At 37.6% G+C, this 25,408-nt stretch overlaps 1 protein-coding gene across 1 annotated transcript in view; it reads right to left on the bottom strand.

Annotated features, from left to right (window-relative positions):
• The window catches only part of NAALADL2 (N-acetylated alpha-linked acidic dipeptidase like 2), a 1,062,489-nt gene that overhangs the window by 786,010 nt on the left and 251,071 nt on the right, over positions 1-25,408 (bottom strand). The window contains exon 2 of the mRNA XM_043995545.1: positions 9,642-10,143. Coding sequence (XP_043851480.1) covers positions 9,642-10,143 — 502 coding nt within the window. The remainder of the gene's footprint in view (positions 1-9,641; positions 10,144-25,408) is intronic.

The following is a 25,408-nucleotide window of genomic DNA, read 5'->3' as shown; positions in this document are numbered from 1 at the left end:
TATGAGAGTCCAAAAGAATTTAGAAGTCACGTCTAGCCATGGTCCAAGAGATGAGCTGGATTTTGAAATATGGGTAGAATTTCAACAGAGGTCAAGTGAGGAACAGAACAATTTAGTCAGTCTAAATATTACATATATAGATTAGATATAGATGGAAATTATATATATATATATATATATATATATATGTGTGTGTATGTGTGTGTGCGTGTGTATAAAAATAAATATAATGTCCCAAAAGTCTTAGTGCTTGCTTAAAACTGCTCTCAGACTTTTGGGACATGTTGTCTATACCTATATCTGTGTCTACATGTGCTTTTAAATAAACTGCACAAACAGTTTTGGGACACCCTGTCTATATTTATATCTAAAACTTAAAACTGCACCAAGACTATTGGGATAACCTGTTTGTAGCTAGCTAGCTAGGTAGGTAGGTAGAAAGATGATAGATAGATAGATAGATAGATAGATAGATAGATAGATAGATAGATAGATAGATAGATAGATAGATGATGGATGGAAGGATAGATAGAAAGGTGGATAACTATATACACATGCTATTAGAGATTAAAATTGCCCTAAAACATTGGGGATTTCACGCTTAACATGCTGAAGCCAGATAACTAAGGACATCGAAAGCCAGGGTAAGGACTTTAGACTTTATTCTAGAGGTAAATTGGGATTTAATGAATTAAATTCTTTTTTTGATTGTTTGTTGGCTTTTCCATTTGACTAACCTCTATTAAGTACTGACTGTAAGCATGGAATATGGAAAGGTATGAGAGTGGTGTTGTAATATGGAGAGACCTATGAATAGGAAAGAATAACATGGAAGCTGTGTGTAGGATAGGTTGAGAGAATTCATTCTGTTTAGGTAGATAGACTAGTTTGGGGGTTACTGTAATAATTCAAGTGAGAGGCAAAGAAGGCCTGAACAAAGTATGTGGAATTAAGAATAAGGAATGGTATGTAGATAAAGAACTGAAGGATTTAGGATAGGATTATTGGGGTGTGATAGAAGGGGAATTGTTACCTCAAAGAAGAATGTAAAGACTTGTCCAAACACCTATTGAAGAGATAATGGTGTTAATCCCACTAGCCAAGTAAATCATCATTATTATTATTCTTCCTTAGAGTGGAAATGAATATACAGAAAACATTCAGCCAATCTATCAACAAGCATTTATTAAGATCTTTCTCTGTGCCAGGCACAGTACTAATCACCTGGGATACAAAGAGAGGCAAAATTATTCTTCACTGTCAAAGAATTTACACTTTTACAGTGGAGATGAAATATATACTAATAGCTAGTATTTATTTATTACTTTAAGCATTGTAGGGGCAGCTAGGTGGCACAGTGGATAAAGCACTGGCCCTGGATTCAGGAGGACCTGAGTTCAAATCCAGCCTCATACACTTGACACTTACGAGCTGTGTGACCCTGGGCAAGTCACTTAACCCTCACTGCCCTGCAAAAGAAACACAACAACAACAACAACAAAAAGAATTGTAAAGCACTTTACAGACATTATTGCATCTGATCTTCACAACAACCATGGGCAGGTAGGTGATTATTATACCATTTTACAGATGAGGAAACTGAAACAGTTATCAGTGAAATGACTTGCTGAGGGTTACACAGCTAGTAAGTGTCTGAAGTCAGATTTGAACTCATCTTCCTGACTAGAGAGTAAAGAAAAGGCAACCTTCAATGGGAAGGCTCAGGTGGTTGGAAATCTGGGGACAGACATCCTGTAGAAAGTGGTATTTGAGCTGAGGTATGAAGGAAGTCAGACATTCTATTCATGGACCGGTTGGTCAGCGTGCCAATCTGACAACCGCTCTTCAGATTTTCAGCTGTTGTCTATAATATGCTGTTCTACCAAGTCACAGAAAAGATAGATATCAGGAAGGAAACTAAAGGTGATTGTTTTCTTTCTCAATCACCAACTCTCCCCCAAAGGATCTGAATAATAATTTTAGCATACCAAAAGTCAATATCATCAGTCAAACAGATGTGAATGAAATCCTAAAGGAGCTATTTCTTAAGAAAGGTTAACAGCTTATGGTGAAGGGCAGGGGCAGGAGGAAAGCCCACCTTTTAGCAGTAAATATTATTAGAGTTTATAGTATAAACCATAGATAAAGCCATGAATGCTTAGTGAAAAACATTGAGTACAAGCCACTATCAGCTGCTAGGTGATTCTGTAGGAAAATAAAAATGTCAGTTCAAGGATGGAAATGCTTCTTTCTGGCCAAGTGTAAAAAAGAGTCTCCATACTCTATATGAGTCTACATGTCTCAGGCATCACTATTCTAATTAGTTAATTCAATTTACACGTTATCTTACTCTTACTTAATGGAAAAGAGGCAGGTAGATCTAATTAAATGGGTAGAAAACAATCTATAAAGAATGAAGTAGTATCAAAATATATGGACCAAGGACCAGAAACAGGTCAATATGGGCTTCACCAACATGTCATGGAAACTAACATCATGACCTTTTTGGACAAGGTCACTAAACTGATGGATAATGGAGACAATGGAGTTATAATGTATGCAGATTCTGATAAAGTTATTATTGTGGAAAACATGGAAATACATAGGTTAGACAAGAGTGCCACTAGATGCATTTGAAAGCAGTTGAATCACTAGAATAAACAGTAATCATCGATCGTTATATATCAACTTACAAAGACATCTCAATGAGAGCAGTCCAATAATTTGTTCTTTGCCTTATGCACTTTGACATTTTTTTTTGGTCAATGACTTGGCTAGAGGTACAGACAGAATGCTTCTCAGTGATAACCCAAAGTTGGAAAAGATCACTAGATGAACAAATATAGAACCTAAAATATCTTGACAGATGAGGCAACTGACAAGCTGAATTAAATATGATATCATTTGATGCGGATAAAATGTAAAGTAGGTACAAGAAATCAACTTCCCAAAGTGAGATGGCTACATGATAGTTCATATGAAAAAGACCTATGGTTTTTAATGGAATAATAACTCAATATGTCAACAGTCTGGCAAAACCAAAACAAAACAAAAACAAGCTAATAACTTTTCACTTCGTACTTTCAGACAATAAACTGAAGTCACCACAATTAAAGCAATGCTTATCTAACTTCATTTCAAATAAGCACAGATTATTGCCCAAGGGGGAAAAAGCAACTAATTAGTGATACAAAAGGACTGAGAGACTTAAATCCTTAAGGAGGTAGAAGATCTGTCTTAGAGTCAAGATCCCACCACAGAAATTTACTAATTGTTTTTCCCTGGAAAAGTCATTTAGCTCCTCCGAGTTTCATTAAAAAATATTTATATCCTTATGGAGTTGTGATGACTGAATAAGGTCATGTGCTTTTCAAATGTGAGAGCACTTATAAACATATCAATTATTATTACTATTATTGTCAGCTATGATTACTGTTATTATTGCTCTCTTCAAGAAATTGGTAGGGATTTATTTGGAAGATATTGAAAAAATTAAGGATAGATTTCATTAATCATCCAAGTATTTATTGAACATTTACTCTATGCTGAATACTATATCAAGTACTGGATACAAAATAAGCATTATTCCCTGTGAGAAAAAGGATAGTTATCTACTCTCAATGTGTATATAACAGTCAGTCATACTCCTCCTAACCTGTTTGTAGGACAAAGGTCTCAGATCCCCTGCTTCCCCCTCAGGTTAACAAGGTCACATGATTCAAGGAGCCCTGGTCTCAATAAGGTCTGCTCCAGAGTTGTGTCCATATAAGGAAGTATAAGGTCCACTCCTGAGTTATGCCCATACAAGGAAGAGGGGTAGGAATACTGCGTTCTGATTAGCTAGTTTTTGTACGTAGATTATAACCCTTGAGTAATTGCACCAGTGATGAAAAAGGGGAGGGTCCATTTGCATTAGGGACTAGGGTATAAAAGAGGGCCTGCAAGTCCCCTTTCTTTGCACCCACAAGCTGCACACTAGGGTGCCTCCTTCTCATGAGAAGAAAATAAAGAGCCTTTGCCACATCACTGTTGAGTTCCTGAGAATTATTGAGAAGAGGATGTTTTTTCCCTCATATTCCCTTTCCTCAAAAGAAGGAAGACACAAAACATAAGTGAAAGTAGTATGTAATAAATTGATGACCCCATGTTTAAACAATAAGTACAAGAGGGATGAAAGGTCTTTGGGGAGAGTGGCCACCCTATGACTTTAAGGGCTTCCAGGAAATCCATTTGCCTCTAAAAATAGTTCCCCAGGTCACAGTATCTGAAACTCCACAACTAAAAAGTCATTCCTTTTTCTATTGGGAAAAATCCTGTTAAAGTCACTCTTTATAGATCCACAGGTACACTCAGTTTAAAGAGATATCATCCAGGAACAATGAGAGGAAGAAGAGTCAAATGGAGGTCAATGGTGAATCCATGCCGAGGTATACCAATATGATCATTTGTCAAGCCAACATGAAAAAACATAGAAATCTGCCATTTTCCAAGCTAGGGAAAAATTTAATTGGGTCTTGAAGTATTGGGTGGCTAAAATTCAGTTAAGAGTGGAAAGGATTATTCAGAAAAAGGGAAAGGATTATTCAGAAAAAGGGAAAGGAAGATAAAGTATTGAGGTGAGGACAGTCATGATGAGTAGCCCAAGGTCACAGTGAAGAAAGGATTAGGTCTTGAGAAACACACAACCTTATAAGGAAAAAAGAGGCAAAACACCAAAAGACTGATGAAAATGGGGACGGAGATGCAGAGATTAAACAGGAGAGGAAGGATTCTAGTGTAAAGAATTAATTGTTATTAAGAAAGTGAATGGAAATGCATGGATTAGAGAAAAAGTTGAAAAGAAAGAAAAGAATGGAAGAAAGCCTGCAGGAAAGAATGAAGATAAGGAAGGAAGGATGAAGGGAGAGGAAGAAGTTCATAAAGAGAGGGAAGAACATAAAAAGACTATAGCCTGGAGAATAATGAAAAAGGCTGCATAGCTGAATTTATAAAATATATGGAAAATGTGCAATTATCACAGCACTCTGAAAAACAGAATCCTAATTGGGGGACATATGTCATCCCAGAGGCAGCTCATCTTCACAGCCCGATTTCAAGCTTGACAGGAAATTTACATGATCAATGAGAACTTGCAAGTAATTTTCAAAATTTCAGTGGCATATTGACTGTCCATTTTAAAGACCTGGTTTAGAAGGAGAGTAGAGGGAGGTTAATAAAGAGTTATTCCCCAAACACACCTTTGACCACATATAGGCAGTGATGAGCAAAAAGTAACCAAGGACTTGCTTTGGCCTCCCCCGGAGAGAAAATAAAGTCTTGGTGCAAGGCTTATCTGGGGCATAAATGGCTACTTGAGACTGAGCAAAGGCAAGATGCTACAAAAGCCCACAGCGGGGATTTGGCAACCGGCTCTTCTGCCAGGCTGGCATAAAGATCCTGCCACTGACTAGCTATGTGACCTTGAGCACATCCATTCAAATGTTCCTGATCCTGAATGAGAGTGATATCAGTCATCCATCCATTAAGCAATCAGGCAATGTTGTGTAGTGGATAGGGTACTGAACTAAGCATCAGGAAGACCTGGGTTCCAATCCCTCCTCAGACACTATGTTACCTTGGGGAAGTCATTTAATTGTCTCTGTGTGAAACTTATCATTCTTCTGTGTATCTGCTTAGGAGAGGGACTTGTGGCTCTGTTTGTAACTAAAGCAGATTGCTGCCTTCTCCCCAATTCATAGCCTTAGAAGTGACCTAAATCACTGAGAAGTTCAATGATTTGTCCTGGGTTACACAGCTAATACTTGTTACAGGTCTTCCTGGCTTTGAGGCCAGCTCTCTATTCAGCACATAATGTTGCCTCTCTCTTCCATGTTTACTGTGAAATTGCAATGCTCCATGTATTTCAAATATTATCTCTTTGGGGTTTGGGGAGCAAGAAGAGACAAGAAGTAGCAGTTTACTTTGAATCCCCTTCAGTACTAAGCCCTGATGTAGGTGTCCAGTTCATCTCTTTTAAACTTGTATATCATCTAGAGGAGGAAAAACCACATTTTGGGGGTTAGTAAGTTTAGGTGATAGCCTATGTGGCATTGGAAACCTTGATCATAAAATTCATCTTGTTAGGTATGACACTCTTGGTTTAGAGGGTGGCAGCTTTTTTCTAAATGTATGAAGATGTTTAATAATGTCTGCCATTATTCTTGGGTGGAATACAGAAGATAAGGAGAACAAATGTCCTATGTATAACATTTTGAAAAAAATGAGTTGAATGTCTGCCTTATCTAATGAGCACAACAATAACAGTACATGCATACATCCATATACATATGTGTATACACACACACACACACACATATATACACACACACACACACACACATGTATATCTTTATGCTGGGGCAGCTAGGTGGTGCAGTGGATAAAGCACTGGCTCTGAAATTGGGAGGACCTGAGTTCAAAGCTCACCTCAGACACTAACTAGCTGTGTGACCCTGGGAAAATCACTTAAGCCCTTAAAGCCTTAAAATTCTGTGGCCATCTCCAGTCATCCTGATAACTATATCTACATCTATATCTATCTCTATCTCTATATATCTTACCATTGGACCCAGATTTCACCCCAAAATCATGGTCCTCTTCAAGAACAAAGGACCAACAACCACAACAATATCTTTATGCTTCAATACTTCTATCTATCTTAGTAGAAACAGCATTGGCTCTGGGTAGGAAGTCCTTGGTTCCAATTCTGCCTTGTTATCATGGGCAAATCAATAAACCCAGCTAACTCTGTTAATTCACTAAAACTTATACTGATGAAATAAAAAGTCCAAACTCCCGCCCCCCCCAAAATAATAATAAAAACAATTATAACTAACATACAAGGGGTTTTAAGTTTGACAAACTCTATCACATGTATTATCTTCTTTGAAGTACCCACAACAAAATCAAGCATCACTGATTTCATTTGTGTGGTGTGCTGTGGTGGAAAGAACTCTTGATGTCAAAAGACCTGTATTCAAATCTCAGATCTTTGCTCTGCCCCTTATTATCTAGGTGAACTTGGGCAATACACTTAACTCTTGGGCCTCAGTTTTCTTAACAGTAAAATGAAGGTACAGTGACTTTTAAGGCCTTGAACAATTTGGAATCTATGATCATATGATCATTCGATGAACATAATCCTCTGCTTACCTTTGCCAATGTCATTAGATTGTGAGCTCCTCGAGACCAAGAATTGTCTGGGGGTTTTTTGTTCCTTGGTTGTTTATTTTGTTTTGGCCTTTTTTGGGTATCCTCAATGCTTAGCATAGTGTCTGGAACAAATTAAGTACTTAACAGTATATGCTGACGGATTTACTCACCTTGGGCAAGTCATTTTTGGGCCTCATTTTCCTCCTCTGTAAAATAAGTGCATTTAACTAGGTGTTCTTTGAGGTCCCTTCTAGCTTGAAATCTATGCTGACTTGTATATAAAAATCAGGCCTATTTGGGGAGGGGACATGTGGGTGGCTCCCCATTTTTCTTATTTCCTGCAAAACCAGATTCCAGCTAGGGGTTTGTAGAAGGGAGGTCCTCATTGCTTATGCTCTGAAGTCTGTTTCTCTTTGCCCTATGATTATTTTCCCAGGTTTGAATGTACCTGATCACCAATTAAGGTGAGTCTTAAGGATCTGAAATCCCCCAGGGACGGCCTTTAGCTAGAGCCACATGATGGCTAGAATGGGCCCTGATGAAGACTCCAGGTTATAGCCCTCCACTGTCACCACTGAGTACAATACATGCTAGTTTGCAAAAAAGACAAGGATGACGGTCTGCAAATTACATTTCATTGTAGAAAAATACTGGGATTCTTTCCTGAATACAGCATTGTACTTTTTTCAAAACGTGCCCTTTTTAAAGGGGGAAGAAATGATTGCAGCAATAGGTTCCTGTGTGAATCAGCGGTGATTATGACAATAGAGTTCTACCTTGTTTTTTTGGTCAAGGTCTCTTTCATTAAGTTATAGTTGAGGAATGGTTGAGGAGTGAAGATAACAGGCACTCTTTCTTTCAAGGATTAATCACCAGATGATAACATATGATGAGTTCTGCGTGTTTACAAAGTACATTTACACAACATAACCTAACTCATGGTTAATTATCCAAAACCAAGGGTAATGACCAGTATGTGAGCCTTCCCTGTCTATACTAAGTCTAAACATTTGACAATAGCTAAATCTCCAGACGATGTCCCACCCCCATTCTGTATCTGATTATTCCCCCTCCAAACATTTGACAAATGGGAACCCATGCCTGCTACCAGCTAAAATAGAGAGACGTGGGATGCCAGGCATAAGGAGTCCTGTTTTTGTTTGTGTAGTGGTACGAGCCATAATTAGCGCACCGCACATTATATACTTTTCTTCTCAGTAGGCTGGGCTATCAAAAGGCAAGTCTGTTACTGCATTGGAAAATAAGACAGGCTCATTTACTACTATGCTTTGAAATACCTTCCTAGGGCAAAATGATGAATTTACACAGGAAACTTCTAAAGGAAGGAAATGGCATTTTTCTATCTCTGTATTGTGCCCAGCCCAGTGCATCTGGAACTTCTAGAATCTCAGAGGAAATGACTCACCACCCCCCTTAGCTTATAACAAGGGAATGTATCTTGTAAAATTCAAAGTAAAGTGAAACTCAAAGAATAAATGGAATTTAATGACTTTAACACAAAACGTTATTCTAATCTGCCTACACTTGTAAAAATTTGGGGCATTTCCTTGACATTAAAATTGTTTCACTGAAATGAATGTTCCAGAAAACAGAATTATGGGTTTGGAGTAGTCTGGAGCAAGGAGCTGATTAAGGAATTTAGTTGTGCCTACTCATGTACTTGGTTGAGACAGACTTTGGAGAGAGGTCATGGAAGTTGGTGGTGTTGAAAAACTGGAGAGTCAAGGCACTTAAAAGGGTTAGAGGTTATGGATGAGATCTTAAATGACAGCAACAAAAATCTGGACATAGTGGATTGAACTTTTGAGAACAGATGATGCAGAGTGCTGATGCCTGTGGGGAGCCCCAAGAAGGGAAGTGAAAAGGACAACTCTTCCTCTTGGCCTTATAAGTTGGAAGTGTAAGAGAAGCAGCAGCCAGCACTAGAGGTGTCAAGCCCATGGGGTCTTCAAGGAGAAAGCTAGGTTCTTCATGATCCTCCCCAAGAGGAAATAAAAGTTATTACATGCCCTATACCTCAACGTAGCATGCCCAGCTCTGGTTGTCTGTCAGTCTAATAAACATTCATTAGATGCTTCAAATAAAAATAGCCACCAAACAGGTAAGTACCATGACACATATGATATTCTATCAACTTGTCAGGGACTGGAGGTATAATATATTTTCAAAACTCACATCTAAGTAGAGGATTCTTATTAAATTTCTTGGGGGGAAGGAAAAATCTTGAGTCTGGACAAGTTATGGCCTGATCATGGCTATTTAACAATTAGCCAACAACAGCTCAATTCTATCAAATAATTAATTTTTAAATAGGGCTGTGAATATTTCCATTTCCTATGACACGGTCATTGTGAGAAAACTCTAATAAGACGCCTGCCATTTCTCAAGTCATCATGAACTACTTCCATAATATGAGGCAGGACACTCACCTGAAAAGCTTCTGGATGTCTTCTGCTTGGATCTCCTTGAGAATCTCCTGATACAACTGAGAATCTGATGTTCCTGGAGAAGGATCCTGGGAAGGGCATTTTCTATGGGCATAATACCCAATCACAATCCCCAAAATAAATAAGAGGGTCAGAGTGCAAAAGATTTTGGAGAAGCGGAAAATATTACAGTGGATGTTCTTTGGTGTCGACCTTGGGTAACGGCTCATGTAGTCTGAGTCCTCCTGAAGTCTCTGGAACCTTCCTTTGGGGGACGTGGCTGGCTGAATGGAATCGAGGTCTAGGTCAGCAGTTTCTGAATTCCCCAGGTTCTGACTCTCTGAGCCATCGAGCTGGAAACGGTCAAAACCAGGCTCTTCCAGCTCCTGTTCCATGTCCCATTCCAGGTCGAGGGCAGTGGCCTGAAGGTCATCATTGTCTAAGTACTGAGAATGTCCCGGGGCTCTCTGATCTGCATTCACCTTTTGATAGGCCATCTTTTTACCTGTTCAAATAATGAACAAAATGGGTGTTTATTTTATTCCAACACATAGATTAGATTGGCCTCTCTTTATCTCCCCACCCTATAATTATAATCATTACTGATACTGATATGTGCATATATATGTATATATATATGTGTGTGTGTGTATATATGCATATATTTATATACATATATATTCATATATACATGCAAATATATGTATATATACATGTATGTGCATTGTATTTTAAATTTTTTCAAAGCATATTAGAAACATCACTGGATCCTCACAACAATTCTATGAAGTAGGTGCTACTACTGACCTCATTTGACAGAAGAGGAAACTGAGGTTGAAATACATTAAATGATATGCCTAAGGTTGCAAAGCTTATAAATGTATGAAATAGGTTTGAAATTCAGGTCTTCCTAACTCTAAGTCCAGTGGACTATCCACTAAGCCACTCAGCCACCTGTGCCACTGCCTCTCTTAATGGGTAATATTTACAGAGCCGAGCTAAGTTCTTTACAAATATTATCTCATTATATTCACTGATTTGCATACATATTCTTTACTCCTGGCAGAATATAAATTTTGGGAGGTCAGGGACTATTTCATTTTAATTTTTGTATTCTAAGCATTAAGTATAGTACCAGGCATATATTTGGCACTTAATGAATGTTTATTTATTATATTCAGTAGGTGTCCAGTAAGAGTTTGTTGAATTACATTGGAATTTGAATATTGATATGAGCTCAGAACTTATGGGGCATCTGATAACCATTATAAAAGAAAAACATTTATGCTACTGGAATATTTTATTATTTTAGGGAAGGAGAACCAAATACCTGCTATGTGCAGCATTGCGTGTGTGTTGAAATCTATGAACCTCTACTGAGAATAATGTTTTTAAATGAATAAAATAAAAACCAGAATGCTAAAGGGGGTCAGTCAGTCTCTCTCTCTCTCTCTCTCTCTCTCAGTCTCTCAGTCTCTCTCTCTCTCACACACACACACACACACAAGTTAAGGACCCATTTGTACAGGGAATTAAAGAATATATAGATGGGAAGGAAATGGATAGAAAGAGGACATCAAGAGAGAGATCATGCCTTGATAAAAAGCATGGCCTCAAATGTTAGAACGTCATAGGCCAGAAAAGTAGACTCAAGATGACTGTAGGCTGGAGATGACTTTAGAAGTCATAAGGTCATTGATTTGGAGATAGAAAGGACCTTCAAGCTATTGAATCTATCCAGAACCCTCCCATTTTATAAATGAGGGAAAAAAGCAGCCAGTAGATCTTTTATATTGTCATATCTGTGGACATACTAGATTTCCCCCTTCAACACCAGCACAATATAAGCTACCCGAAGGTAGGGACTGTCTAGCTTTTGCTTCTATATCTCCAGTATCTAATACAAAGCCTGGCACATAGTTGGAACTCAATAAATCCTGCTTGATTGATTTCATTGAATTAAAGTCCACCAGAAAGCACTGGGTGGATCACTTTGAATGCAAAGCATAAATCCCAGTCATCCTAAGGTCTCCACTGAATTTAAATCAATGGTTTCTGGACAGGAAAGACTTTAGCAACCATGTAAATTCTTCCCAGCTGTAGAATCTCTAATTCCAATCATAATTCAAAACTCCAGATTCATATTCAGACAAATTATTTGAAAACCAACCAAGGGAACAGGAAGGCAGAACATTCATGTCTTGTCCAACAGGAGACATTCCTTCACTTGCATATCAGCAATACAATGATTTTCTAACATCAGACAGAACCATCAATGAGAATGAAAGACGAATTCAAACATTCTCTCTTCACTGTAATGGATTTCTGATGGAAACCCCAGTGACTACTTTTGTGCTCATTAACCCAGTAATGAATTATCTTTCTCAGAGATTAGGCTCCCAGGAGAATACTCTCTTGTTCATATGTGAGTAGACCCAACCACTTGATACTACGGAATCCAGGGCATTTCAGGAAAGTTATAGAGGCGAAGAATGGATGATAGGAGAGATGTGAGCAAGCAGTTGGACCACTTACTTTACAAAACCAATTGTTTCACTACATAAGTACCTAATTTGAGAATCTCATCTTGTTATAGACTTTCTTGCCCCAAAGGAGATAAAGCAGTTGACAGACTTATTATAACAGGATAATATAAATCCTCCTTCTCTCTGAGGTGGTTTTTTTTTTTTTTTTGGTCATTTTATACTCATGCATGAATAAAAAGCTAATCTCTTAAGAAGTAAAACAGAATGGAATGGTCCTATTCTCTTAAAATAAGAAGTCCATTTCTGAGTTGGTGGAAAAGGAGGTGAGATTTAGGATTTGAAAAGCAAAGAAATAGCCCTCACTTCCTGAGATTCACACTGACTTGAAGATTCAGAATCAGAATGATCCTTAAAGATTATTTGGTCCAGCCATATCAATCCACTAATGAGTCAATTGAAATGCAGGTAATAGATAACAGCTGGGATTTAAACCTGAATTTGGGTCCCTGATTATAAATCCAGCCTCATCCAGGGATTTGAAATCCCAACATACCTTACTGCATAATAAATTAAAATTAAAAAAAAAAAACTTCACTTGTAAAAATAACATCCCTTCAAAAAAGTATTCTTTCATGGGATTATTGTATAGACAGCTAGGTGGTGCTGTGGTTAGAGGGGGGGCCTGAAGTCAGGAAGATCTGAGTTCAATCCAGCCTCAGATGCACATTTGCTGTGTGACCTTGGGCAAGTCACTTCAACTTTGTCTCAGTTTCCTCATGTGTAGAATGGGGATGGTAATAGCACCTATCTCCTTGGGCTGTTGTGAGTATGAAGTGAGATAATAATTGTAAAGTATTTAGCACAATGCGTGGCACACAACAAGCATTATATAAATGTTAGTTATTATTATTTCATACCTTTATATCCATATGCATTCATACATCATTGATGAAGATGGTTGTTTCATTACTGTTAGGTGAACTGCTATTCAATATGTTTAAAAGGTTACAAAATCACATATTTTTAAGAGTAGAAGCTTAAGTCTTTACTTTCAATCATATAAGTATCTCTCTTGCAGAGACCCACTTTGATGTTGGAAAGGTCACGGAAACTCAAGTGACATTTCTTCAAATAGAAATGTCTCGAGTCGTTTTTCAAATTTAATATTGTGGCACTTGAGCTTATGAAAATGCAACATTTATGGAAGGTAAAACATATTTTCTCATGCTTTCCAAACATCATTTTCATTTATGTGAGGGCCTCTCCGATTCTACTCTTCCCCCAAAGGCAAAATCAAAATTCAAAATATATCACCCTGGAATATTTCTCTATTTACCTATACAGCTGTACACAGCCTGCATCTTTCTCCACATCTGTCTAAATGCCCAACTGAAGCTGAGGTAAAATACAGGCAGACACAAGTCATACAAAACAGTACTTTTCAGGTAATAGGTTTGGACCACACAATGAATTTATATCACACGGTTACATGCCGGTACCTTTGTTCTTCTGAATTCTAATTTGTTTACAAACCTTTATAAGCTTGATATCATTCAGACAATACATAAAGGATATATGTATGTGAATTGAAAATTTAATGGTTAAAACATCATCTTCCCTAAGCAGAGGCCTGCCCCAATAGTTGATGCTGCTACCAACAGTAATATTATGACATTTATGTGCCTCTTTCAGTGATGCAAAGTGCTTTCCATCTAGTATCCCATTTGAGCATAAAAGAACCTTGAGAAAGAGGGGCTGAAGGTGGTATTATTCCCCACTTAAGACGAGAAAACAGGCTCAGAACAGAGTGGCAATGGATAGAATGTTATACTTGCACCCAGGAGGACCCGAGTTCAAATCCTGCCTCAGATACATAACAGTTGTATAACCATGCATAACTAAGTGTCTCTGTCTCTGTCTCTCTCTGTCTCTCTGTCTCTCTCTGTCTCTCTCTGTCTCTCTCTGTCTCTCTCTGTCTCTCTCTGTCTCTCTCTGTCTCTCTCTGTCTCTCTCTGTCTCTCTCTCTCTGTCTCTCTCAACAAAGCTGGTGTGAGGATCAAATGAGGCAACACTATATAAAGTGCTTTGCAAACCTGTTTTGTTGTCTGGCTCTTCATGACCCCATTTGGTATTTTCTTGCCACAGATATTAGAGTGGTTTGTCATTTCCTTCTCCAGCTCTTTTTAATTTGGGGGTGGGATGGAGCAATGAAGGTTAAGTGACTTGCCCAGGGTCATACAGCTAATAAGTGTCTGAAGCAGAATTTGAACTCAGATCTTCCTGATTCCAGCGCTCTATTCACAATATGAGCACATGCCTCAAACACCATCATGGTGTCCATGGCCTTCTAAAATGAATGCTTGTCCTTTATCCATGAAGGAGGTTCTGATTGGAAACATCAAGGGCCTCCAGCCTTAATATTCAGGTTGGATCTCTGAGACCTCAATCAGACACATCCAGGAGACATTCTGTGAATCTCACTGCTGCATATTTTCACTGCCTGATGGACAGAACTCTCAGATTTTTGACTCCCTCATCCATTTTCAGAGGAATCATTCAGACCGCTCTCTCTGGAGTTCTAGTCTGACATCAAACCAAATGATCCCAAACTCTCTTGCTAGACAGGCAATCGTGACTGGAGCATCAGCTTAGCAGAGTTCAGAAAAGTTCATTACCAAAGACTTGGCCTGGTCACAAGTGATTCAGAACTTAAAGTGACTCAGGGGTCATTTCAACCAACCTCCTCATTTTATAAATCACAGGATAAGAGATTTAGAGCTGAGGTGACCCCAGAAGTCCTACAGGTCCAAACTTCTCATTTTTCAGATGTAGAAACTGATGACAACAAGGAGGAAGCAACTTGTACAAGGTTACACAGGTACCAAGTAGCAGAGCCCTCAGGTCCTCTCATGTAAGTGATGAGTTATTTTGGTCAAGGCAAATCATGCATGAAGAAAACCCTCTTAAGCAATCTACTGCGATGGGGTAGCTGACAACATACTTCAAAAAGGTAATATCTTAATTTAATGAAATCAAGGAGTACTAAAGAAATTAAAGTAAAATGCAATACAAATTATTTTAATTGTAATAATTCATAAAACACTTAAGGGTCTATTTTAAAATAATTTTATTATTATTTTTATTTTCACGTCATCTACATTTCCTAAGGTATCTCCTCCTCCCTCACCCTCTTAGAGAGCCATGCTTTCTAATGAAAAATAAAAAAGAGGAAAAATATTTAAATAAATGAACCAGCATGCTGAAAAAGACTGATGTTTAATGCAGCAGTCCAGAGTCATACACCCTCTTCCCTCCGAACCCCACCAACTGTGAAGAAGTTAGTGGAAGTGTTTTCTCACATCTCTTTTCTGTGGGCAAGCTTAGCCACTATATTTTCATAGATCTCAGCTTTGATTATTATTTTCTTCTATTTGATTTATTCTAATCATTGTGCATATTGTTTTTCTGGTCCTGCATTCTTCACTTTACATGAAGTAAATGTCTTTCCGTGTTTCTCATTTTTCACAGCCTAGTAATATTCCATTACCGTCACATACTCCAATTTGTTTAGCCATTTTCCAATTGATGGGAATCCACTTGGTTTTAGTTTTTCTTTGCTATACCAAAAAAGTGTTGTTATAAATAATTTGATGCATGTGGAGGCTTTCTTTTTTGTCAACGATATCATTTGGGGTGTATGCTTGCTTAGCAGTGGGTTCTCTAATTTGGTAAAAGGGCTTGGATATTTTAGTCACTCTCTTTATAGAATTCCAAGTGCTTTTCCAGAATTACTGGACAACATCACACCGACCCCAACATCTTTCCACAACTCTTTTCTCCAAAATGTACAACTCCTTTCTTTTTTAGTTTTCCCTAATTTGTTGGATTTGAGATGAACCTTCTGAGTTTATTTGCATTTTTTTCATTATTAGTGATTTTTAGCATTCTTTCATATATTTGTTGAGAATTTTCAATTCTTCTTTTGAGAACTGTAAATATCCTTTAAGAGACTAATTATTTTATTAGGATGGCATTTATCATGGTAGTCTGCTAGACTTAATATAATAGATACCAGCTTCTCAGTCTGAGAAACTTTTTCAGAGCTAGAAGTGTTGGACAGCAGCTTCTTGTTGATTTAGATGTTCAAAGCCTTTGCTCCCTAGCAAGGCAAGAAATACCACACCTGTAAACAGTCATTCAGAAGATCGTGATGCCTTTGTTTAATTTTTCACCATAATGATATTTTCCTTTTCTTTTCTGAAATAGCCTGTGTGACCACTGTGATGCCTAGACTCTCCTATTTAATGGTCACTCTGTGTGTCAAGTACATAAAACAAATGACAATAGTAATTCGCCATTTATGCTTCACTAAGTGAATACACGGAGCTTATAACATGGGAAGAGACTTTCATCATTAGAGTATAATGGAAGAAAATCATTTTTTAAAGGAAAAACACAAACAAAACACTTGATCCTGGTCTACAAAGTAATAGGATCATAGCTCACAGAGTTTCAGGGAAGTTCAGAGGTTACCATATGCCATCCCCTCATTTGACAAAGAAGTAACTTGCCCAGAGTCACACATGTAGGAAACAACAAACTACGTGTTCAAGCTTAGTTCTTCAGAATAAAAATTCCAGTGCTTATTTGTTGCTATGATTTTAGTTTGAGAAGAGAGAGTCAAAACAAAGTGCATATGGCCCAAATAATAACTTTGCAGACTAAATTGTCAAAATGTTCAAATGGTTAATAAAAGATCTATGGAGACAATGATAACTTTGGACAAACCATGCAATCATCAACTTGCAAAAGATTGAATTAAGTGAATCGATAAGATTTTTTGGATTTTATTTTTCTCCAATTACATGTTACAACAATTTTTATATTTGTTTTTTTAAAGTGATTTTGGGGGCAGCTAGGTGGAGCAGTGGATAGAGCGCTGGCCCTGGATTCAGGAGGACCTGAGTTCAAATCCTACCTCAGACCCTTGACACTTACTAGCTGTGTGACCCTGGGCAAGTCACTTAACCCCCAATGCCGTGCAAAAAAAAAAAAGTGATTTAAAATACATACATACCCCGACGTAAAAAAAAAAATCATATGAATATGAGCTATTATATTATTGTTCCTTGGTGTAATGAGGACCTAAGTCTAGCCCTTATATGTCTAGACAGAGTATATCAGCCTCCCTGCTGATAGAAGAGGCTGGGATGATTTCAGAATTGTGATGATATGTAATAGAGACATTGAGCAACAGATTCTGGTCTGCTAACCTTATGGTGAAGAAGAACAACCATTTTTTTTTATTTATTCCAACTGTGTCACCAAACCTGGAGCTTTCTTGGAAAGGTTTTCATCACTCTCAGCCTCACGCCTGGTTTGATGCCCTCCCTAAGCTAACTTCTTTCTGTAAAGGGTATTCAATAAGAGTCTATGCTGTTAGGGGAGAAGCCTGAGGCCTCCACCCCATCCCAGGCCAAAATGTGGCCCTGCGGATAAGTTCTTTGTGATTTGGGTTCTTTGTCCATGTCAGCTTTTGTCCTTTCTATGTGAAGGGGATGTTAGTCCTTATCCTTGAGTTTTAAAAGGTCAAGAAAGTGAGAAACCTTCAGTATTCAAGTCTAGTCAATATTGCATTTTGTAGACAGCCCAGTATATATGCACCAAGGACAAAATGCAACCATTAAGACCCTGGACAGGGTTAAGCAAGGTGAAGACTCATTGGGTATTCATGTACCATCTGGATATAAATTTGGAGGGACTAATACTAAGTAGAACCTAAGCTAAGCCTGAGCCCACTCTCCCAGAGGCTGAGTTCATATAGATTAGAATGTGCCCCTTAGGTATTTGAAGGAATCATTTTTGTACTTCAGGTATTTTTAATATATATTTTTGAAGTTAGTTCCTCCTTATAAATATAATTGATATAAAGTGATTTTGATACATAGATGGGTGATATATTGTTGTGAAACAGCCAGTAAAATGATGTTTTATTTTTGTCCAATCATTTTTTCCCATAAGTGATAAGGTACAAATCATCTTAGGTTCTTTAGAGCCCTAGGTAATTTATTCATCTGTAACATATGGATAATCATGGTGTCTGACTCATAAGGCCTTTGGGAGGATCCAATGATATATTTTACATAAAGAACTTTGCAAACTTTAAAGTGCCTTAGAAATGTTAGCTATTGCCGTCCATCCTCCCTGTCTTAGGCTCCACTTCTTAGAATGCTCATTGGAGGATCCCCCAGACCTCCTGCAGAACCCTATCTTCCATTTGCCTGACCTGTGTTTACCTGTGCACATAGTGGGTATCCTATTCAGCAGTGTACAAGGTCCTCAAGGGTAGGGACAATTTCCTCTCCATCTCTGTATCCTAAGAGACTTTCACCAGTGCCTTGCAATGTATTTAATATAAATGTTTAGGAAATTAAACTGTTAAATATGATTTAAAGAAATGGCTATTAGAACCAATTTCACTGAGACGCACTGTTCTGGAGAAACAAAGGATACTCTCACCTTAGTCATTTGCTAACTCCACTGTGCTCCATTTATACCAGAAGAGAATTGCTTCTGAAGAATGCCTAAGTCATTTCAATGTAAAAATACTTTAAAAGCATGGAGTTCCTATCTATAACTAAGACTTTAAAATGATGTGACTGCACGCCATACTGCAGCCTTTCTCCCCTGACGTGGGGAACAGGCAAGTTCTCCTGCTGTTTCTTTCTTTCTTTTGTGTGTGTGTGTGTGTGTGTGTGTGTGTGTGTGTGTGTATGTATGTGTGTGTGTACACACACCTTTAGATATTCTATCCATTTCCCTGGGATAATCATGAAACAACTCCCCAGTCTCTGCTGTGATCTTTACTTAAACAAAAAGGGATTGCCAAGTCTTAGAAAGAGATCGGCTCTGTTGACCAAACACAAGAGGGCTTTAAGCACCTAAAGAGTTAATGTGGCAGTGGATGGCCACTGGGCTTATTTAGAAGTATCTGTCTGGATTTAGGGGGTGAAAAAAAAAGAAAGAAAAAAGAAAAAGGAACCTTCAGTTTGATAGATCTTCTGCCATTGTTCCTCCTTCCAGCCAGCATGAATGATCTTAAATTGTTGCTTTTCTGAGTGTGACTTTTGGATTTCCAAGAAAAGAAAGCTTTTATCTATATGAGACTCCTAAGTACTCTATTTTTCATGTATTTCAAAGGTCCCTTATTTATTTTTTTAAATATCTCAGCTCTTCAAAAACTATCAACGTGTTTCTGACAATAAATAGTACTTAATTCCCACATCACTCCTTCTGTGACCCTTTAACAAGGGCTCAAAAAGAACCATTCAAGTTTGATAAAAAACAAACCAAAAAAACAAAAAAAACCCCAAAAAAACAAAACAATAGACCAGAGACACAGGAGAATTGAAGCTGTCTTTCTTTTCTTTTCCCCACCCATTCCATTTTAATGGATTTTTTTCCTTTCATATTTCATAAGAAAGATAAGTCAGTATCTTGTAGAACTAGAAGAAATCAGTAGAAAAGTAATAATTAACTGAAATTTATAAAGGGTATCCCTAAAAGAGAGACAGAGAGAAGACTGGTAAGAAATGGTTACTTGCATACTCTAAAACAGTAGAGTCAAACTCAAATAGAAACAAGGATGGTGATGGTGATCTAAATCATATATTAAGAATATTTGCCATGTTGACTTAGAAAAACACAATATTATATGTTTTATTATATCTCTATTTTGTTAAGTTTTTCCCTAATTACATTTTAATCTGGTTGGGGCCACACTTAAGAATGTTGTGAGCTCTATATAGTACCTCTGCTCTAAAGCAAGGATTTTTAATCTAGGGTAGTTGGATCAAGTCTTGTGGATTGATTTCAGCGGTCATCAAATTTGCTTTATTTTGTAATTTTTGGACAACTGTATTAATCGATTGGTTTATTGATTGATTGTGTAGCAATGATGGTTAAGTAACTTGCCCAGGATCACACAGATAGTAAATGTCAAGTGTCTGAGGCTAGATTTGAACGCAGGTCCTCCTGAATCCAAGACCAGTGCTTTATCCACTGTGACACCTAGCTGCCCCAACTGTATTTCAATATAATTGACTTCCTTTTTAGTCATGTATACTTTCTTTTATGCATTTAAGAATATTATTTTGAGAAGGGGTTTTTGATTTCACCAGATGGCCAAAGTGGGGACCATGATATATATTTCCAAGAATCCCTGTTCTAAAGGAGGGGTAGGCAAATGATTGCATACTAATCAACAAGCATTTATTAAGCACTTAGTATGTTCCAGGAAATAATACAAATCTTAAATTCTACCTAGTTGAAGATTATAACCTAGGAAAATAAGGATCATATTATAAAAGTAGTAATAGCTTAAAAGCCTGCTTAGGATGGTCACTAGTGAAACATTGATGCCCAGCACCAGCAGGCAGGCCACTCAGGGGTGTGTCAACTTGCCAGGAGCTGTTCTTAAATGTGTATAAACACAAAGGCTGGATGACCAGTAGTCTGGATGCAAAAGAGGGGATTCTTATGTAGGCACCGATGAAATCATAGACTAGAGTTCAAAGTTGCCTTTAACAACTCATATATATGAAGCTACATATGATTTGTTTAATTAAGGCCTTTATTGCAAGTCTTAGTATAGTCCAGAGTCTTCCCTTGGTGCATCAACTTGGCATGGAAGTGATCTTGTATTTTCAATACAGTCTTGTTCTTGGTAAACCAGTTATGTGGTACCTTTGTCAGGCCTGGATGTGAAAGCCTTTTGAGAGAGCAGAAGCTGCCATAACTTCTTTCTAATGTGGCTTTCAAGGGCCTAGGGTCATTTCCAGAAGGTAATGAATGAAAAGAAGATTTCTGTGAATTTTATGACTTTGCTCGAATTCCATAAATCCTGTTTACAAACCAAACACTTAAGAACCAATCTATGAAAAGGTAGCAATTCTTCACTGTGTACCTGGGGGCATATGGTGCTACTAACATCAACTAGGCACACCATTTGAAAACAAATTGAAGACTCAATTAATATGTTTATGGTAAGAGGAAGAAACATGATGAAAAAAATAATGAAATCATCTCTATCATGTATATCAATAACACTTTGCATTTAAAGGGTAGTATTTTTGTTACTGAATATTTAAAAGCCTAACATATTTATAGTCTTGAGGTACATTAAAGCAACTGGAGAATCTACCAAGAACTATGTTGGGTACTACTTATATCATTTATATTTTATTTATGAATAGGAATATTATTAAAAATGAAAGATCTCCAATGGCACATAAAAGTAATACGGATATGAAATTAAATGTCAGGCAAACGGCATGGGATCGAATATTCATGAAGCCATAAAGCCAAAAACATTTTGCAGAACTTTTATATAATGGACATAATTGAAGGACGCTTTATTATAATAACTCATACCAAATTAGCACTTAGCATAATGCCCAGCACATAGTAGGTGCTTAATAAATGTTGACTGATGGATAAAAATATTACAGAATTTGTCTAAACTTTATTGCCTATGTGATCATGGTTAGTTAACTCGGCAGAAACTATTGAATTAGATTCCATGATCTTTCCATTTGAAATGTCACACAACAAGGGCTTCTCATAGTCAAGAAGTCAGAAACTGAAAACCAGGGAAGGTCAGAGCTGGTAGGATTTAAGATCACCTAGCTCAATCTTCTCTTGGCCACTAGACGGCACAGAGGAGAGAGCATTACACATGAAGGCAGAAAGACTTCAGTCTGAATGCAAGATCTGAAGAAGCATCAAAAAAAAAAAAACCAACAACAACTAGTTGGGTGACTCTAGACAAGTCACTTAACCCTGTTTGCCTCAGTTTCCTCATCTGTTGTTGCTGTTTTTTTGGTCATTTCAGGCATTGTCTGACTCTTTGTGATTCCATTTGGCATTTTCTTGGCAAAGATACTAGAGTGGTTTGCCATTTCTTCTCCAGTTCATTTTACAAATGAGGAAACTGAGGCAAACAAGGTTAAGTGACTTAGCTGCCCAGGGCTGAATGTCTGAGGCCAGATCTGAATTCAGGTCTTCCTGACACCAGGCCCAGTGCTCTTTTTTACTATAAATGGAAATAACAGCATTAGCACTCACTTCCAAGGTACTTTTGAAGAACAAAAGAGATATCTGTCAAGAACTTTGCAAACTTTTAAAGTGCTATCAATATGCCAGGTATTATTGTTAAAGGATATGAGGTTTAGAGGAGTGAATGAACTAGGCTCATGGTGTCTTTTCCCTTTCTTTCCCCAATCATTTTATTTTTTTACTTTTTTCCTGTTGTTTTGTCCTTTAGTATTCATTCCGTGTCTTCAATGTCTTCATTTCCTTTCCTCATCCTTGTTTCAGAGATCAGAGAGAGAACAATCCATAGAAGGACCGTGTTCGTTGTTGGATAGACATTAGCTGACCAGTGTCATGATATTGTTTCACAGGCTGCATGAAATAAATGGAGAAGCTTGGGTGTTTGTCAAGAGAATCCAAGGAAAGCCTCTAGTGTGACAAGTGGACCCTTCATAAGGGATTTACACACATGGAAGACATGAATGATGATCACACAGGCTAAGCAAGCCCATATGGTTTTCCATATGCATCACTGGAGGGGATGAGCATCTATCTTCGTGAGATCCCAGTTCCACTGAAATACCAGACTATTCATTTAGCTATAAGCAAGGATTTGTTTGATTTGGTTGATGATCATACTCAAAAGAATAGCTGAAACCAGGGTGGGTTAACCAGAGCTTTGCCTACGGTTGCTCAATTTAGAGAGCACAGGCAAAAATTGAACTATAATAGTGAAATTGTATGTAACATAAGTTAGCAATTAGTAAAAATAATTAGTTATTCGTTTGGGAGTTTATCAACTGTTGGGATTAGGTGGTCTCTTTCCCTATTTCACCCTCCCTTTCACCTTCCACAGGAACATCTCCAAGCCTTTTCTCAAGATCTTTCTGCTCTTATCTTCCCCAACCCCTTCCCCTAATTATGGGCACATTTGATGCTACTTGTCCCAGTTGTGGTTTGTGATGTACCCTGGTCACAGCAAATCCTAGTTATGGTTCTGTGTCAGAAGAGGCTTTTCAGGAGGGGCAGCTAGGTGGCACAGTGGATAAAGCACCGGTCCTGGATTCAAGAGGACCTGAGTTCAAATATGACCTCAGACACACTTGACACTTAGTAGCTGTGTGATCCTGGGCAAGTCACTTAACCCTCATTGCCCCACCAAAAGAAGAAGAAGAAGAGGCTTTTCAGTAACACATCCTTCAGTCCCTGACTCAGCAAAGTCAATTCTCTCTTAGTCGTTCTCCCTTAATGTTGCTTTCTCTGATTAGCAGAATTCAGAAGCCTCTTCCCTCATGCTCTCTCAGGCATGGCCTAAAGAGAAGGTCTTGATCCCACTTAAGAATTAATAACCTGGCTGTTACTCCCCACATTTCTGATCCTTACCTCCTTCCTCCCCTCACTCACCCCTGAAATTCTTTGTGAGACTATCACTTTTACTATAAAACCCATGATTCCTCTTAGATGCTTTAAAAAATTCATTACTAAAACCATCCGTTGCATAATTTAATAGAGAGAGACACATGATCTTAGGATTTAGATCTGAGACCCTTGAGACCCAATTGCCTCCTTTTAAAGAAAAGGAAACTGATGCGCAGACAGTTTAGGGGATTTTCTCAAGGCCCTATAGCCACAAAAATGCATTTATTATATTAAGGGAACATTTAAAATAACAAAAAAAATATTATTCCTATAAACAAAAATGAAAATGTAGATAGAAATATGGAATTGCAAGTTAGCATACTGGACCAATGAGTGTACATAAATGATGCCAGCTAAGATTATAACGAAGCAAAATAGTATAAATGTGAACAGAAAGAGCAAGCTATGGGGGAAAAAAAGAATAAATCAAGTTTCAATCAAATTCAATATGACCTGTTAGGTATATTTCAGAGGAGATGTTTTTAGGCTATAATTTGGGTTAAATGACTACCAAGGTCACAGATTCTACGATCAATTCTTGAATCTCTGATGAAAGAGAGAACATTTAAAAAATAAGTCAATAATATTAAAAAAGTCTATTATAACTTAGTGATCTAGGAAAAAAATAACTTTGAAAGACCATAGAGCTCTGATTGACATAATGACCACTGGTGACTCTAGAGGACCAGTGAAGAATGCTATCCTTCCTCCTGATGGTGATATAAAAGTGAAAAATGCAAAACACATGAATGGCTAATGTGAAAACACATTTTGTTTGACAATATTTTGCTACAATGGTTTTGGTTTTGAGTGAAAGGCAGGAGACAAAAGGGGAAAAAGCATCAAATAAAAATAAAATTTAGTTTACAACATTTTATTTTTAGCAACGAAGTTTAACAAATAAGCAGAGTCATGAAGTAATATCCTTATTGTCATTAAAGAAGCTACAAAAACTGAAGAAATGATGACTACTCATAGAACCTAAGAGTATTGGAGCTAGGAGAGTACAGAAAACATCTAGTCTGTTTCATCTCATTTTATAGATTAAAAAAGTTGAGACTCATAAAACTTAAGCAATAGTTGAATTCACACCAAATCAAGATATATTTATTACGTTCTCCTGCATACTCTGATAATACCATCTCTGAGATGACATTTCCCCAAAACTAGTCTCTTCTGGACAACTCCCATTTTAGCATGCATGTGCCCATTACCTCATGCCAGCAATGCAGCAGAGACAAAGTCTTCGGAACAAAAGTTTAGCTCAGTCAGCCTACTTGTATAACACACAAAACTAAAATTCCACGAAGGATGACCTTTATAACCAGTGTGTGCCAGGTGATTCTATGGCTTAATAAAAACAGAATGGAAAAAAAAAACCCAGCATTCATCATCTTAGCTCTTTCTGTGCTCCTAAAAATTGGCAGGCCAAGGAATTAAACAGAGGACTAAGGTCAACCAGTGATATCTACAGAGTTGGGGGGTGGGGGAGGAACTCATTAAGCAGCCGCTCCGTATTTGTGAGATAGGCTGCATGTATTTTCAGCCCTTACCTTTCCCAATACATATCATTAAATACCAATTCAGCCAAACTTGTGGGACTGAAAGGGGCTATTATCTAAAATGTTTGATTTTCACATATTTTTAATAGATTCCTACAAACAGAGGGATTTAATAAATGCTGAAAATCCTCATTCCTTCCCTTCCCTGCTTTGAATATTAATGAAAAGGAGTGGGGCCTATTCAACAATAACAGTTTAAATAGTCCATCCA

Source organism: Dromiciops gliroides, chromosome 3 (assembly GCF_019393635.1).
Source record: "Dromiciops gliroides isolate mDroGli1 chromosome 3, mDroGli1.pri, whole genome shotgun sequence".
Classification (NCBI taxonomy): domain Eukaryota; kingdom Metazoa; phylum Chordata; class Mammalia; order Microbiotheria; family Microbiotheriidae; genus Dromiciops; species Dromiciops gliroides.
This window is presented reverse-complemented; position numbering and strand designations above follow the sequence as displayed.